Source organism: Etheostoma spectabile, chromosome 8 (assembly GCF_008692095.1).
Source record: "Etheostoma spectabile isolate EspeVRDwgs_2016 chromosome 8, UIUC_Espe_1.0, whole genome shotgun sequence".
In the NCBI taxonomy this organism is placed as follows: domain Eukaryota; kingdom Metazoa; phylum Chordata; class Actinopteri; order Perciformes; family Percidae; genus Etheostoma; species Etheostoma spectabile.
The window spans coordinates 2,474,627-2,492,871 of record NC_045740.1 but is presented as its reverse complement, the minus strand read 5'-3'; the positions used below and the strand labels follow the sequence as shown (position 1 = coordinate 2,492,871).

The 18,245-nt window shown below is 39.8% G+C and overlaps 3 protein-coding genes across 5 annotated transcripts in view; 2 read left to right on the top strand and 1 right to left on the bottom strand.

Moving 5' to 3' along the window:
• tead4 (TEA domain transcription factor 4) overlaps window positions 1–11,354 on the top strand; it is a 45,168-nt gene extending 33,814 nt beyond the window's left edge. For all 3 annotated transcript variants that reach the window (XM_032523958.1, XM_032523957.1, XM_032523960.1), the window contains exons 9-12: window positions 741–914; window positions 5,802–5,942; window positions 7,796–7,948; window positions 10,432–11,354. In XM_032523958.1, coding sequence (XP_032379849.1) covers window positions 741–914; window positions 5,802–5,942; window positions 7,796–7,948; window positions 10,432–10,545 — 582 coding nt within the window. In that variant the 3' untranslated portion in view covers window positions 10,546–11,354. The remainder of the gene's footprint in view (window positions 1–740; window positions 915–5,801; window positions 5,943–7,795; window positions 7,949–10,431) is intronic.
• A 2,468-nt stretch (window positions 11,355–13,822) lies between these two features.
• mansc4 (MANSC domain containing 4) lies at window positions 13,823–17,089 on the top strand. Its single transcript, XM_032523243.1, has 3 exons — window positions 13,823–14,147; window positions 14,245–14,373; window positions 15,208–17,089. Exons 1-3 carry the CDS (start codon window positions 13,928–13,930, stop codon window positions 16,068–16,070), a joined length of 1,212 nt encoding a protein of 403 aa, XP_032379134.1. The 5' UTR covers window positions 13,823–13,927; the 3' UTR covers window positions 16,071–17,089.
• mrps35 (mitochondrial ribosomal protein S35) overlaps window positions 16,935–18,245 on the bottom strand; it is an 8,700-nt gene continuing 7,389 nt past the window's right edge. Inside the window, exon 8 of the mRNA XM_032523244.1 lies at window positions 16,935–17,463. Coding sequence (XP_032379135.1) covers window positions 17,194–17,463 — 270 coding nt within the window. The 3' untranslated portion in view covers window positions 16,935–17,193. The remainder of the gene's footprint in view (window positions 17,464–18,245) is intronic.

Genomic DNA, 18,245 nt, shown 5'->3' with positions numbered 1-18,245 from the left:
CCTTAAGCCGCCATCTCTGTCCAGCCGATCACGTGACTTATAGTATATTTACTTTTATTACTAAATGTAAATAACTTTTTGGCTCCTCTCTATTGCTGATTAACACTGTATCTTGTATTGTATTAGATGCTATATATAAACATCTTTTATACATGCTTTTCTAAACCCTTGTTACTGGAAAAATACTTGGGCAGAGACTTTAGCACAGAGCTCTTTGAAAATAACAGTCCCCCTTTCAAATAATATCTGAAAATAAAACAGAAGACGCTAGTAGTTAGCACGAGCAGTGATTTAAATATTCAAAATGTAAAACTTCGTCATTTGTACACAGAGAACATGTTGCACTATACAATTAATAGTCAACAACAATAAAAAAGATATCACAAATGTATTGGAAAAGACTCATATATTATGGATATTGTGGTTAAACACTTTGGGGTCTTGGTGTGTAAAAGTATGACAGACGCACACAAAGAACACATGATAATCTGCATCAACACATAAAAAATATACACACCAGCACATCATGAATAGAAAGGAAGAAAAGGGTGGCACCCTTAAAACAGGTGATGAGATTTATTACAGTACACATGATTGAACTGAATAACAGGCCCAATGTGACAGATGTCCTGGAGCTCCTAACCGCGCCTAACCATTTGTCATTAATGCCAATTTAGCAAACTGGACACTTGTCATTTTTGGCTCTGTTCATTTCCTGATATGCACTTTTGTCTCTCCAGTTCAACAAGCACCTGTTTGTGCACATCGGCCAGTCCAACCCAAGCTACAGCGATGCCTATCTGGAGTCTGTGGATGTCAGACAAATCTACGACAAGTTCCCAGAAAAGAAAGGAGGCCTGAGGGAGCTGTTCGACAAAGGGCCACACAACGCTTTTTTTCTCGTCAAGTTTTGGGTAAAACAATTTAAAAACAAAAAAATCTTTTTAGAGAAATCCAGTTTTTCTAAGCATTTTTTTTGTTTTAACTGATAAATCCCTAATGTAAATTAAAACTGGTTCTTATACATCTGAAGCTCAGCTCAATACTCTCTGTTTGGCATTTTTCGTACATCATCAGAGCATATAATCCTCCCCGAAGTCATCAAGGTGAAGTGAGAGTACAGTGAATACTCTTGTTAATGTTTTGTTGCACCTGTTTGCTGTCAATGGCCTAGCGGCGTTAACTGTGTTGAGATAGCTTAAGCATCAGATTTAAAGGAACTTATATGCAATTTAAAGCCGGAATGAGTGGAAAGTCATTGCTCCCATGACCTGATTTGTGGTTTATGTTGGCAAAGAAGTCATTGCTGCTTAACATGCATTAGGTGTGGATGTATTTGTTTTGTGTGTGTGTGTGTGTGTGTGTGTGTGTGTGTGTGTGTGTGTGTGTGTGTGTGTGTGTGTGAGCGTGTGTGTGCGTGTGTGTGAGCGTGAGCGTGTGAGCAGCCTTGGGAAGAGTGGCAGGCCTGATCTTTCACCACGGGAAATGTGAGCCCCAGCACCTGTCTCGGCACTATTAGAGTCCAACTCTAATGCCCCATATACTTATTTATAAGTACGCCCCCCAAAAACGCACACACAGACAAACACACAGCGCCCCCCAGCTCACCATTACACGCTGAGAGACATGAGCGAGTTAAGCATGATGACAAAGTAAACTTAAGATGCGACCAAGGAATGAAGACAGATGGAGGAGAATGTGTGATATTTTTGAAAAAATTGGAAACATACAAACTGACAACCTGAAAATGGGCCTATAAACAGAGATCAGAGCGAGAGACAGACACAGAAGGAGAGTATGAGGGTGTAATTGGACACGTCAATTTTGATCTGGCCACCTTACCTCAGGAAAGAAATTTTGAATTTGTATCATGCACAACACGTACACACTTTTCCTCAGGGCACCTCCCACCACACGTACATCCGCTCTTTATTAAAGTGGCTTTTAACGGCATTTCATTCAAAAGTTTTGCTACTCTTTATTGTGAATTTCCCGCTGGGGATAAATATCTATATATCTATCCATCTATCTTGCTGGCATGTTAGTTTAACAGCAGAGGTCAGGGTTAAGCAAGAGGGAGTGAAATTACAGTTATTTTAGAAACCCCACTTGTTAAAATCTATGTACTGGGATTGTAAAGCAGTGTTGTCACTCACCAAACTGTGTAATTCATCAACCGACTCACTTCAGTTTCTGTGCCCCTTCTTGATATATGAAGAGCTTAGGTTGAGATTTCAATCATAATGCTTGGTATATCAGAATGTAAGAAATACATAATAGTTAGCATATTTAGTTAAAGCTCTTCTTTGCTCAACAAAGAAGAAATTTAAAAATCAATAGGAAATACAAGGCAACAGACGTAACCTTGGTGGCCACACTGTTTGATTGCCAAGTGATTGGCTGTGCACGCAGTGGTGACCATTTATCACTAAAATGAAAAGGAATTATGTGTGCACAATCTTTGCTTGTGATTTTTTTTTTTAAATGTCTGATCTGTATTTGGAAAGTCCTACAGTTTAGTAATCCCTGTCCTCAAAATTCTTGTTTCACAGCATTACAGATAAGAGATGGCAAGGTTAAAATGGATGTGGCACTTGGACATTCAAAACAAAAACACACAATTTGGATTTTTTTTTACACATAAAACATTTAACAATCAAGGCATATAGAAACATATATAAAATACCTGTCTAAATACAAATCATAGATTTAGTGCATACCAAAACAATATGAACTGCCCATAAAAAAACATTTCTCACCTATGTTTTTTCTATTCATAAGAGAGGGGGACAGAAAACAGCATCCCATGAATGCTAAATTCATCCCAAGCACAGACCAATGGCACAAACCTAGAAAAAGGACCCAAACACATCCATGAGGTAGAATTGGATGAATGGGAAGTTTTCAGGTGTTTCTCTCTTCTATTGATGGAGGTTAGACTACACCAACCTTGCTCGGCCAAAATACACTCCTTATGTTATGAAGTATAAAGGACATGTGCACTCTGATTGATTCATGAGAGCCTTGAGAGGTTTTCTATGATTAGGCACCATGCATATCATGCTCTTTGTCTACTATAACCTCCCTCTCCACTGGGGGACTAGCAGGGTTGTGTCAGTAGCACCTGAGTCATGAACCACAGAACTGTTATGTATCCAAACACATCTAGCCGTAGGGACAAGCTGTTAGCAATAGAGAAACAGTGAACAATGGCTGTCCTGCTCTTGTGTTTAGTGATCAGATCAACATGCACCTCCCACAACAGTCTCCAATTCTGACACACAATATTGTGGAGTAGTCTCCACTTTTTGCATGGGGGATTACCTTTAGACCTAAAGTCAGCCACAGTGTTTTGCAGAAATATATGGCACCATGAAGAGAAGATCTGTGAAGCCATTGTAAGTTCACTGCAACCTTTAGAAGTGGTATGGATCATGTTGTTTTGTGCAGGTCTGGAGATTCTGATGGTGCCTCAATGTCAAACCATCATCTCCACTTCTACTGTGAAACATTGTGAAACATGATTGCCGTCATCCTCAGATCCACTTTGTCAAAAATGTGTCGTGTTGAGGCCACTGGTGACTTGCAAAGCAGATATACAGTATAAGCTTGTATAGCTTTAATGGCTGTGGTTCAGAGTGCCAAAGACTGTGAATGTCAAGTTCAAAGTACCGCCTTGCAATCGCATACCACCAGATGGCTTGACATTACCCTTCTCACATGTTTGACTGCCACATTATTTATTGTAGAGCGATAGAAGACATTGGTGAGTGACACCATTTTGGAAGTAGTCTTCTCCAGGAAAGAGCAGCTGGTCAAGCCATGGCATTTGATTCAGGGGTGAGGGGAAGGAGGGGAGGAGTAGCCTGGCCATATATCATAAGGAAAAAGAGAGCAAGACAGCAATAAACAGCAAGAGATAGAAATAGGGACACAGACAGTGTGAACAAGAGATAGGAATGGCAGGAGATACAGCGGTGCAATGTAAGCACCAAGTCAATCATCAGTGAAATATTACTCTCTTGATTCATGTCATAACCCGGTGGAGTCAACAGTTACGACATATGCAACTCCCCGCTAGAGAAAAACAAGCTCATAACACTGTCCCCTCTCGGTCTGTTCATCTTATTGTGTCCCAAGGGGGTCCTCCAATTCTCGAGGCATCCATGACAAAACAGAGAAATGCTACAAAACAGCTGGGCATTTTAACACCCATACTGAAAAAAAAACAACCAAGATGCCCTTGGCCATGAAAATAAGCTAAATTAAATCCTCAACACATCGGAAAATACAATAACTTTATTTACGCCATCATAAAAGAGGGGAAGAGGCCATTTGATGTAGCCGCAGTGGCACAACCACGTGGTAGGTCATGACTTAGGGGTGTGCTGAGGCGTAGGTTGGCATGGTGACGGTGACAGGCGACTGGCCCCCCTCCAAAGCTATGGCATTCTAGATTGAATTTCCAGCAAACCCCCCTCTCGGCCGCTGGCTGCCCTGCCCTGCTCCCACCTTTCTGCTCACCCTCTCAGCGCCTGTGGCCCTGTCCTAACGGATTGTCTCACGCCTTTGAAGTGCCGAGGGAATCCGATTTGAGCTGGCTCTGCTAAATTGTTACACAGCCAGCCGGCCCACCATGATCTAATCAGCCAATTGCATGCTGCTGATTGTAATTGGATGAATTCCCTCGCAGGCTGTTAGGCAAGAAAGGAAAGGCGGTTCGGGGAGGGTCACTGTGCCCCAGGGATGAAGACAAATAGAGGAATTACATGAGCCAGGGATGAAGATGAACGGGGTGATGAAGAGATGAGAGGAGGCTGAGCGGTGCCACAATGGCCCATTAGGAGACAAGAGCCCGACAGGGGAAAAGGTAAAGCAGCCCAGCTGTCTGAAGGAGGAAACGACACCTCAGTCTGATACAAAATCAGATTATACTTGCCTCAATTCCAACTTCAACTAGTGGGAGGATCAGAGATAGGTGAATCTGCATCCACAAGAGAATAAAGAAACTTGACGCTGTGTTTTAAATTGCACTTGTGAGGTCCTGTTTTTGACATAGGAAGTCACGTTCGCAAACGTTTGGCATTAGTTTCAATTGTTGCTAGGCAACTGACAAGAACATGGCGTTGCTTTGTTTCCTTTTTTCATAATGGTGAATTTTTTTATTTGAATATCATGTTTAGTAGTAACAATTTGTATAAAAGTAACTTGACCTTCTGTGAGTGTGTGAGCTATCTGAAAAATGTCAGTTCTGTGGGTTTTTTATATTGAGAAGGCTTATCAAGTAAGGATCTTTTTACCTTGTGTAGCCTACTGCTGCATTCACTTGCTAACAATTACCTATTCTTGCCTTAAAGAAGGTCTCTGACCAAAAGCTTGCTAAATTAACTAGAGTTTTGCAAAGACTTGAGTGTGTACATGCTTTTTTCCCATTAGTGCTATGGGGTCTTCAAATGGGCGATACACAGCATCTTGGGAATCTTGAGGCTGGATTTGACAGTGTTATATTGGGTCAACAAGGATCTGGCCCGTGGATGCCTCTTGGCTTTACAGAGAACCATTCTTAAGCTTTGTTGAGCTGTAACACTGTTAGTGATGTGTCTTTGTCAGACTGACACACAAGCTCCTTGAGATCCATCCCTGTGAGCAGAAAAGAAGACCCTGATATTGTGTCATATTATGGAAATAGTGCTGTATATCCTTGAGACTTTAGATGTTCAATCAGGACCAGGTTAGTTTGTAATGTAGCACACACAGGAATGTTAGTCGATCCTGACATATTATCTGTTTCTTCCCTGTAGGCGGACCTTAGTGTGAACCTGCAGGATGACAGCAGCTTCTTCTATGGTGTTTCCAGTCAGTATGAGAGCTCTGAGAACATGATTATCACCTCATCCACCAAAGTCTGCTCCTTCGGCAAGCAGGTGGTAGAGAAAGTGGAGGTAAGAATACTCGGGGTTATCGAGAATCTTTTTTAAATTTATAAACCTAAACTAGAGTATGCCAGTAGTCAGACAATTATCGTGCATTTATTATGAAGCATTGCTAATTTAAAGTTGCTTATATTGTAACACAGTTTTTTTTATAATTTCTGACTGAAAAGATAATGGGCCCTTAGAGCATGTGTATTAAAGCTCTGAAACACAAACCCAATAATCGTCCGTCAGACAGTCTAGCGAGGTCGGTACTCGAGTCTGTTTGGTGTGTTCCGTGCCGTTGTCCGTCGGAGGGGCCGTCGGCCTCCATTTTTGGCTGACCTGACCTGCTCGGTCGGAAGGCGGGCACTGCCAGCAGTCAGACTCAAATGACCAATCTGATTGGTGAAGTGCTAACCCGGAAATGGCGTGAGTAGAGTCTCTCAAATTATGACGAAAATATTTTAAACTGATTTTTGTCAATCTGAAACGAAGACAGAGACAGCAACTGTTTGGCCTATTTCTCGCTTAAAATGTTTTCAGAAACACATTTCAGTGAACTATTTTAGTAAAATACGAGATTGTATTCTGAACAAGCTGAACTCAGCACTACAAAAAAATACACAACAAACTTTTCTGCAAGGATTCTGGAGGAAAAATACTTCATTTAGGTTTTGTTTAGATGAAACTGTGTAACTATGATATTTTCCTTAAAGAATTTAAATTTGTTACTGGGTTAGCTCAGTTGGTAGAGCGGATGCACATATATGGGGGTTTACTCCTTGATGCAGTGGCCGTGGGTTCGACTGCAACTTGCAGCTCTTTGCTGCATGTCATTCACCCTCTCTCTCCCCTTTTCATGTTGTCATGTGAAAATAAAGGTCTAAAACGCCCCAAAAAATAAAAGTAAACTTCAAAGCTACGACAGTAACTGACAGTGCGCTTGATACAAGGATTTAATTTGGGTTTCTGGTGTCAATTAATAAACATCTTCAGTAGGATTAAGCTATTACAACTACAGAAATTAACACAGCATATCTAATTATTACATTATCGTTATGGATGGCATAGTGACCAGGCTCATTATAATGTTTTAGTTGCCTATGAAAGCAGTGAATACTGTAGCATTCATGTCCGTTTCAGGTTGTATTTTCTTTGAAACACTGACTTTTCACATTTAGATCCAATGTTTTAGGGTCATACAATTCCTACAATTATTAACAGTATAATAGTAGCAACAGTAACAATAAATGTGGTTACAGTTCAAGATTTTTGCATCACTGATTGCTCAAAAACTAGGTGATATTTCAACATAAAGAGGTCATGATTGTGTCATAAAGCACTGTCATCATCCAGAGGAGTTAATAACTGCTAATGGAGGAGATGGATTCCCATCAATTACTACTGATCTGTGGTCAGCAAACTGACATGAGTAACACATCTCCACAGTATGACTAACTGTTATGCTTCCCGTTAACTAGACACAATAGTGGCCCTACCCCAACTTGCTGCTGATGGATTATACAATATAAACACTTAAACACACATCCCTAGGTAGGGCCATCTGCCTCAGCAGACCACATGATGATATTTAATGGCTTCATCATTTGATTACTGTTGTCACAAGAAATATGTTTATTGTCATATATGGCATGCCATGTGCTGCATTAGGTATATTGTATTACATACATTACAGCTTATCACATAGATGTTCACATCCAATTGAGTTTCAGTGGAATATGTATTCCTTTTGTTTTACATTTTGATATAGATTTCACATTTTATCCTTTTAATGTGTTTTTAATTCTCTTTGCACATGGTATGTGTTCTCATATATTGATCTGTATGCTTTTATTATGTATTGTACATGTTTTTTCTAGACGGAGTATGCACGTTTTGAGAATGGGCGCTATGTGTTTCGAATCCACCGTTCCCCGTTGTGTGAATACATGATCAACTTCATCCACAAGCTCAAACACCTGCCAGAGAAGTACATGATGAACAGTGTACTGGAGAACTTCACTATCCTACAGGTACCAATGAATCAGAGATATACTGTACATGTGTGTATAGAGCGAGAAATCTCAGTCTGTTAGTCTGTTTGCATGCATGTTACTCTACTGATATTGTCTCTTCAGGTATTCTCTTAAATATTAACGGAATAGCGCGATAGTTTAGAAAATATGCTTATTCTCTTTAGGAGTTAGATCTTATACCTATAAGCTAAAAATTAAGCTACAGCCAGCTGTTGGTTAGCTTAGCTTAAAGACTGGAAACAGCTAGACTTGCCCTGTCTAAATAGTTGTTGTTTTTTATTTTTTATTTTAAATCAATTACCGGCATCTCCAAAGCTCACTATTTAACATGTGTGTATAATCTCTATAAAAACTGAAGTGTAAAAACAACAAGTTGTGGTGGAACAGGGGTTATGTGCCGGACAAGACACCTTGTTTGGGGCTTAGGGTTATTTAGGCGTCCAGCAGAGACAGATTGGGAAAAAACAATCACGTCAGCCTCTGACTAGTAATTTTGGGTCCAAGATATCTGGAATTTGACAACGAAGACACCTTCCTGTTGAAAAAAAAAAAAAAACACCAAAGTGTCAACAAAATTAACATTAATACTAATAGAATCAATTCACATGATTTAAAATTAGCTATACACAGTTAGTTAGTTAGTTAGTTAGTTAGTTAGTTTGTTTGTTTGTTTGTTTCACTTGTTTAAGAACCATTACACATAGCTAACACAGCAAAAAGTTAATTTAGGCAATTAATCTGGTGTGACTACAAGTTTAGCAATGGGGTAGCAACGGCTTATCCTGATTTAAAATGTATTTCAATATGAGTCAATTATCTGCAATACATGCATTCATTGAAACACACTCATTGTCTTTTTATCATTCATGTATTTCCATTAAAACCATTCCAAGGCGTTAAAGCACACAGAGCCAAATGGACGTTCAATATGTGTACTTTTCCATTTCAAAGTGCTTTATGTAGGCAGCCCACTGTCATAAATTGATATGGTTGTGCTGTGATATTTCCTATGGTTAACCTTGTCAGACCATTATCAACTGGACGCAATGTTTCACTGCCCTATGAACAGCATTTTTTTATGGTTTTGCAGAGTTGAAACGTGTTGTCTATTTCACTGTAAGTTGGACTTTTCTGAATGATCCAGTGTGCTAGAGCAGATACAAAGAGGGAAGTGAATAGAGTGGAGAGTATCACCATAGTAACAAAGTGGTCCTCAACACCAGAGTTCAAAGACATTGGTGGCTGCATTCCTACTGGCCAAGGAACAATGGCCATATTGAGCCCACACTGACGACTACATGGCAGCATGTCATTAGGTTTCTCAATGGGCTGATTTAGCTCATATTAACCATGAACAGCTCCTGCTCACACATGCACACACAAACAGACAACAGATGGGTGCACTCACAAATTCCACATTACAAGGCTGAGCACAATGGATCAATATGCCTCATGTAAGTGCTGTGTTTGATGCAACGCATAGTAAATTTATGAAGTTGTGTGCTTGTTTTGTGCCACATTTCCACAGTCCTCCATGCTTTTTTTAGATACATTAGTCTTACACATAGAATAACAAAACATATGACCAGAGAGATCTTTTGTCATGTATTAGTCATCATTAGTAACTAGTGTTATAGTAGACTAGACATTTCTATCTAATATATCATTACTTAAGTATTAATCGTAATTTTGTCATTATTATCAATCTCCGATAACTGGTATGGTATTTAGCTAGTGAAAGAGTATGTCAAAGTACAATCTTAGAATTATTGTTGAAAGTTTCCTTAAAGGTGAAGGATATGGATTTTTAAGGTGACTAAATTTATAATAATAATAATAGTAATAATGATAATAAGATGAAGAAGAAGAAGAAGAAGAAGAAGAAGAAGAAGAAGAAGAAGAAGAAGTGGCTGAAATGTGTTTGAGAGCAAAGAAAAGAGCTATGCTGCTGATTTGACTGAAATAACTATTTACAACTAATACTATTTTAGCTTGATTGTCGTGCATTCAAATACAATTTAAAGGTATGCATGAACATACTTCATAGGACAACCATGGCTCCATCTAAAACCACACACAGTGGTTATATTCTCTAGTGTGGTCATGTGAATAAACTAATTCACTTTGACTTACTGTAAACCAACATGTTGGGCTGATATTAGGATTTTACTAACTACCAGGTATTGTACAGTCATGTTGCCCACTGCCTCCATGACAGAGGTGGATCCTCGACAAGAACTACAGAATAGAAGCGGGTAAAACATGTAGTACTTCATTTCTGAATCTTTACAAACGAATTCAAAGGAGCAATTTATGGATGTCGGTACAGTCGTATGATTGTTTATATATTGTCAAAGGATTGCAAACTTATAGAATGTGAATGAATTCAATTTTACTAGTAAAAACATTATAACCAAGGTTAGAGGTCCACCCCCTACAGTTTGACTGAACAGGACCTTCTGTGTCTTCATTGTCCACAGGTGGTGACTAACAGGGACACTCTGGAAACCCTCCTGTGCATAGCCTACGTATTCGAAGTGTCCACCAGCGAGCATGGCGCACAGCATCATATTTACAGGCTAGTCAAAGACTGACACAGTTGGAACTTACCTGCTCTAGACCCATTGTAGCACCTCAGTAGGCAACAACACTAAACAATGGACTACTTCCTCCGTAAGCTTAAAGCTGAAACCATACAGAAGCCCAAAGAAACATTGGCTTTGTCAGCATACCCAGGGACACTATTACTGCTGAGGAAGAGGTAGATTTGGGATTGTGGAAGCTGAATCTGGCTTGGTCTGAAAAGTGGCAAGGAAAAAAGAAGAAGAGGACCATGATATGCGGTGGTCTCTATGCCAAAGGAGCCAAAACCTAGCTGACAAGACCTGCATGAGAACGTTATCCTTGGTGGTGTTATTCATCTAATTTTACTAGTGCTTGTTTTTGATTTAAATTCTTTTACACACATGCATGTGCAGGGATGTTTGCTACAGAGGAGTTTGGCTGCCTCAGGGTGCCACCTAGTGACAAGTTAAAATAATAAAAAGCGGACTGAGAATGCCTCCTTTGCACATCCATAAAATATCACTGTTTTTGGTGCCAATCGTTTGTGTTTTTTGAGTAATTCTGTACAGTACAGTGCCACATTCATCTCCTCTAGAGTTATGGAGATAAGAGGCTAAAATGATTTAAAAGAGCTATTGTATTCACTTTGTTTGATGTTTAATGTTAAATGTTTCTTGTCATACTGTTATAGATTCAAAATGATCTGACTACAACAAAAGGCACATAATAACACTGCTAACTTGAACCAGATTTAGATCTGTATGCTGACTGCAGAGGTTGACTGTAACTATAACTTGCCCTGAAGTGTCAGATGAAAATACAAGTGATTCTTACATAACTCCTCTCTTGCTGAGTTTTTTTTCCCATTCTGGATTGACTGCAAGATGTGACATACTCATAACGGTATATAAGCCTATGTCATATGCAGGGTTTGCAAACTGCATCATATTAGCTCTGTCCTAACTTCATACTACAAAATAATTCTAAGCAGGTTTTACAGAATGTCCAGAGGTGACAAAATTAAATATATTCAGAGATTTCTGTATCCACTTGATTATTGAGTGTGCTGTTGATTGCCACTATTGTCCCACAATGCAATGCACAAAGATAATGAAGAAAATGCTTGCAGCTGCAGAAGGACAAGACTAATTGCAGATGCTAGTGCTACAGCTCCTGGAAGAAAACAAAAGGTAAGTATATAGAGCTGCTATTTACAATTATTTTCAGTAATGGTTCATTTGTTGATTATTTTGTTGATTATTTGTTAGACTACCCAATGTCCAAAAATTTAAAAATGTCTGTTGCAATTTTTCAGATTCTAAGGGCACATCTTTAGGTTTATTGTTTTATCTGAACAATCCCAAAACTAAAGATAGTCTATTTATAGTGATTTCAACACTAATTGTATCTTTGTTAAAACATTTTGCTTTCCCATTTAAGTCTAAGTTCCAAAGTTGCAGTTTGATTGATATCCATCTATGCACTTTTTGTATTATTTTAATGTCAGAACTAAAGGTCATTTGTTATCTAGAATGCAAAAATATTAGAATAAGTATAGTACATGTTGACAACTTTAGTGTGTAGTATCAAGGTAAGTCATAGCTGTTGTTTAATGGAAGCTTCCACTTCCACCTGGTGGTGTTAAGACATCATTACTCTTTTCCTGTCCACATCAACCTAAGCAGTTTAACATGGTGAAACGTTTATACTGGGTTGAATGCCTTGATACTTAGGTTGATATAAAAAATACACACTTGCTTGGAGGCCACTACCTGTAAGCGCCCATATAATCCATCAGTGTCTTACAAACCAAAGAATACATTCTGGTGTGACGTTCCCACTGCCCTCCAACTGGAACACAGGCTGGATACTTTCCTATTTACTTTCAGTCTCTAAGTCACAACCAAATCAGTCTGCTAGAATATCTGTCCTATCTGTAGAGCTACCTTATATACAGTAAATACTTGTTAGCATATTTTATAATCTTTCTGTTAATAAAATGAGAGAAAATCCATTTAGAAGAGGTGAACATATAATATGGAATTTGAAGAAATGTTTGTTTTTGTGTTAGCTAGGACTGATTAAATGCAATGGTATTGTCTCCATTTTAGTGGGAGTAGGATGGATTTCTATTTCTATATTCAAACCATTTCTGCAAAAATAGTTTACCCATAAATTCCAACCTACCACGTTTGCAGCCTTTATTCAAAAAGGGGCTTTCAACTCCCAGGTGTAAACTGAGAACGTGGCACTGTGATGGAGGGACAAGCTCACAAAAGGTGAGAGAAACGGCCTAAGGCTTATTCTGATAATCCCAATTGAAAGAATTCAGGCAGATTGCTCTCAATTATGGCAATCCACTCTCAGATGTCTGACCTCGCTGAAAACAGATGGCATGTGCTGTGTTTGTGAGAACCGACGTTACAGCCTGGTTCCTGCTCAAACTAGAGCAAGGTTTGCATTACAGTGAGTGTGCTATGTGGTGTCGTAATACCTGCACTGTGGAGATTCACCCAAATCAGGATAACTCACAGGCCTAATTAACGTCATTGGCCTACACTTTTACAGAAGGTCAGCCATTTTAAAGGAGATTTTAGTAAGACAGAAAGTCAAAAGAATAAACAGTTTTTTTCTCATTTAAGTAATGTCCTCTTTATGGCCTTCGAATGCTACCATACAAGGATGATAACAGGAATGCCTTCTTGTATTCCAAAAAAACACACCACAAACTGTGACTTTGAAAATGCCACAGAGATGGGTCAAATACAGGTACTGAACATGCTGTAAGCTTCATAACAATTGAGAGGTAAATCTTATTTTTGATCTTGATGAACAGTCTTTTTCTCAGTTGTTGTTTTCCAGTTCAATGATGAACTCAGTTTTTAAGCCAACAGGGACAGAAGTCATTAAAGTGCTCAGAAAAAAAAAGAAATTTGAACATTTTCTTGAGCAGCTCCATCTGCCAAGAAGAGAGAGAAAGATATTATATTATCTTTTACTGTATACTGTAAGAGGATTCTGTTATTGTGTCCCACCCCCTATGATATTCCTAAGGCTGTATTCTCTAATATGGTATTCTTATGTAAAAAGTTTAATAATAATAATTTAAAATTATTCTAAAAAATCTATACCAACTTTGCAGATTAGTTCTGCTTTTCGTACCATTGCACTTTATTAAAAATTATACAGTAGTTGGTGCCGTTCTGTATTCAATATAGCTGCCATGGCTCAGCCTGCAGACCTTACACAAGGCTGGGTCTCCACCTCCAGGTGCGTAGCTGTGACACACCTGGAGAGACTGGCACCAGTAAAGTCAGACCACTGGCTCCACTTCAAGCTTGTCAACTCCCCAGCTATGTCGATGCTTTATCCAGATTGTAATTTAACATGGTCTGATTTACATTACGCGCAATGAATGTCACATGGGGTGTGCTGACGGTTTTGAGTCTGGTGTGCCACACTGAGTCGAGGTGCTCACCGACCTCGTATTATAAGAACTGCTGGATTCGACGCTTCCCTGGGATTTTCATCGATATCGAGGAGTCTCAGCGGAGAGGAGCGCAGCTGCTTAAGTATTACCAGGAGGAGACGGCGCTGAAATGCAGCCGCACCTGTTGCCTTACGCGAAATTGTGAGTAATGCTTCATAATCAAGACACACACATATTTAACTCTAGAGTGGAATTCTTTAACTTTTCGTTCACTGGTTTTCATCGTCTTTCCTTTTAGTTTCCTGTAATCTGGCCATATTTCACTATGATACCACTCAAGAAAACTGCTTCCACCTGCACTGTCCAACACTGGAGAGCTGTATTCTCAGCCACAGAGGCAACGTTGTTCTGTACAATATCACGAAGGGTAAGTACAGTGTGAGTCCTGGAAATTCCTCTAATTCACAATTATGTTTGTGGTTATACTTTTACTATCCCTGCTAAAATAGGTTACATTAGACTACACCACTGCTTATAGACCCCGGCTAGGGCCTATTACATTCTCAAGAAATGTTTTTTTTACTACAGTAAGCTGTACACTTATATTTACTGAAGTCGCCTATAAAGCCTATTACTGAGGTACCTGTATTTAGCTTGAGTTCATTTTCAACCAGTTCATTTGTGATCTCATAAAATATTAATATACCATAACTACCCAGCAGTAGTTAAAGTTATCACCACCTCGATGAACTGCAGAATTACTTGAGACCAATTTAATTTATTTCGGTAAATGCTTTTAAATCCAAAAGGAAAGAAATGGATGCAGACTCTTTAAGATGTCTGTGTTTTTCTTGGTTACAAAAATGGCCATTTTAAATGAATGAATTACTTTGCTTTATTTTAGTTCTTATAACTTTGTCCCCTTGTGTTTTTTATATGCTGCTGCCTGTCTTGGCCAGGTCACTTTTTCAAGGGTTTCTCCTGGTTAAATAAAGGTTATAATAATAAAAAACTATAATACAAAGCTATTTGCACATTGTATATAAAATAGGACGCAAAGTTAAAGACTAGTAAAGGATCTGAACACTTCTACCAATGAGATCTATACTACAACTACAAATAATAATCATAATATTGTAAGAACAAATGCAAATAAACATTTTTGGAAAACTTAAAAAAGCACTGATAATTCATGATTAAAATGTTAGACACATTTTCAAAAACCAGTACGTTTATACCAACGTATGTCCTTGTTTCCTAGGCACAGATCCTGACCTGTTGGTGTTTGGAAAATACTTCACCTCCAATGTGCGCGTGTTACCCCACCACTACAGTCGAGGCAACGCCTCAGAGCCGCTGCCCTCAGACAAACGCCAGTTCATTCATCCACCTCCGCCCGCTTTACAGCCTCTGACTTTAGCACCCACAGTGAAACCCCTCACCACAGCAAGCAGAGTGCTCACCACCTCTACTCCTGCCACCAGTTCAACTACGCTGCAGACCACCAGTCAGCCTTCAGCAGTTCCCACAACTACAACTGCCTTATCCTCCACTGCAAAGACTCCACTAGTAGGGAACAATCCACAAACAACAACCCTGACCACCTCCACTTCTCTGGCACCCAGCTTTACTGTGCCTCCTTTGTCCACCACAGCAACCACCCTCAGCCCTTACAATCCCAAGACCACACCCGCTTTTTCTACCCCAACTGCACGGCCTTTCACATCACCCAACCAGCATCACACCTTCACCTTCTCTCAGTTGGCCACCAGCACTCTAACTTCCACAACCCTTATAGGCAGTATAAAGAGCACCAAGCAATACCCCAATGACACCCAGGGCAGTTTGGAGAGTAATCACACTGGAGGCAGTGAGGAAGGACTGGATGTCAGCGGAGAGGACAACTTCGGGGGTTTGGGACCTGGGTGGCATGTAGCAGCTCACACCGTGCTGGTTGCCGTGGCCATCTGTATCACAGTGCTGCTGAGCTGCTGTTGCTCCATTCTGCTGGTCGTGAGCTGGAGGGGTCAGAGGAAGAGGATGGGACACTACCGAACATCGTGGCGAGGAAAAAGAGGATCCATGCGTCTGATAAAGTACGTGCTGGTCAAAGAAAACTCCTGAAAGTAGGGCCAAGACAAAAAAAGACAGAACTTTCTTTTTTCCTTTTGTTTACATTTTTAATGAAGGAATCCAGGATGAAATGGCAATTCAGAAATTAGAATTTGTACCGACTTATTTTTGTAAAATAACTTTCACATAGTGGATTATTTTTAATTGCAAACTTTGCTTTATTTTAAGCAGATAGGGATGACAACTGAGTTACTGTCAACCGATGCATTGAGGTTACAATTCCGTATATTTCAACTGAACAGGCAGAGTTATTGTGTGGTTTAGATGAGATTACCAAATATGTAGTTGCCATGATTTTGGTTACACTTGTGACGCAGGGACTTTCGGCAGAAGATCCTAACTCGGCCAATGCGTTTGACCACAGAAATTTGCCTCAAGGGGATATGATGTCCATTTGGCTGACCCTCATTTTGATTTAGTTCAATGAGTTTAAATTGATGTTGATGCCAAACCTCAAGAAGTTTGGCCAGTTGTGTTCGCTGGTCTTAAGTGGGACTTAATGGGCGCTTTAAAGAAGAAGAAAAAAGACTTCAAGCCTTATTCAGATCGCAAACAATGTGCGATGATAAGACTATGTTTTACTATGTGGCCTTCCGTGTTTAACCCTCCTTCAGTCCAGCACATCTCAGTGAATTGAGTTTCTTCTGACCTAAAAGTGCACGGACCACAGACCAAAACTCCTTAAGAAGGTTGAGGTTCTTTTCAACAACCTGCTGCTGAAAGCATCCTTTCACTAGGGTGCCACTGACAGTGATGAGAGTGGGATGGGAGTGGACTGAAAGGGGATTTCATTACATAAAAGCTTTAACCATCATGCACACCAACTTCAAACAACTTCAAAGACAGAAAACCAGCATACATTAGGCTTTTATTTTTGTATTAGACCTGATGACAGTACATTTATTTTGGAAAATAAATACAGTAGTTGAGAACCTTGAGGTTGTAATATCCTCATGTATAATGGAACAGCAATTATCTACAGTAAACTGTTTGTGTTACTGGTATGTAGATGGAATCCAAAATGATACATGAGGCCACATGTATTAATGTTTTTGTGGTCCCTGCTGCTCTTGGTCACCATCTTCATGTAAATAAATGTGTACATTGAGCTGTATTACAGGTTGAGTACTTTCTTGACAGCCTCTTTGTACTGCAGCATGGTGCCTTCGCTTTCTCCTTCATTCTTCAACCTCGTGACAGAGTCCTTATACTCCTGCACTTCTTTTCTTCCCAGCAGCTGCGCTCGCACTTCCTCGCCTTCTCCTTCCCCAGCCACTTTCATGCGTACTAGCATATCTAAGATGTTTCTTTGGGACGGGCTGTCCTCCCAACTGTACTCCTCCATGTCTGCCACAGTCTTCTCAGCCTCCCAGGCCTCGGTTTTCTGAAGAATGAGAGAAATAGAACACATTTGTTACCTTTAAAGCATGATTCATGATTTTGCGGAGGCTCCACACAGAGCTTTCGCTGTAGCTTACAAAAGTGGTTCTGAAGTTTATACTTGAGTGGGAGAGTGACGGTGATTAGCTTTGGAGTGAGTCCCGACTCTAGAGTCATAGTGAGAGAAACGTGTCTCCCCTGTGCTTTCTGACCACGGTGGGAAATCTGTAGCAGGAAAAGTAAACCCTCTCCTTGATTTCATGTTGTTTATGGAGAAGGAGAACCAGGAAATGAGAGTAGGGGGAAATGCAACGCTATCAAGCCAAAGCTGAGAGACGTTTGTCGCTGCAACGTGTAGTTTCATTTTTTGAGAGGTACACGTCAGGCTACGGCATAGGGTTTGATGTACGGTCCATTTCTCTACGTAGACATGGCATAGATTTGCGCATAAGCATTAAAACGCGCTTCACACAGACTGCAAATGAAGGAGATTTATCCAAACTGACTAAAAATATGGAGGTCTATAGCATTACATTTGAACTGTGTATAATTGTGGAAGACTTTTGATTTGTTTTGCAGAGTAGAAATAAATATAACCTTAGCATTATGTTTTTATGGATCTTGTTCAGACTCTAGTTGGGAACACATTATGGCAACAGACATAAAATATGAGGGTCCTTGGTCACCCCTCACTCCTTCTTTGATGTTTCTCTCACAGAGATGATATTTCTCCATATGTAGTGCTCCCTCTGCTGCCTGTCTAGCTGTCATCACATTTCCTTGAGA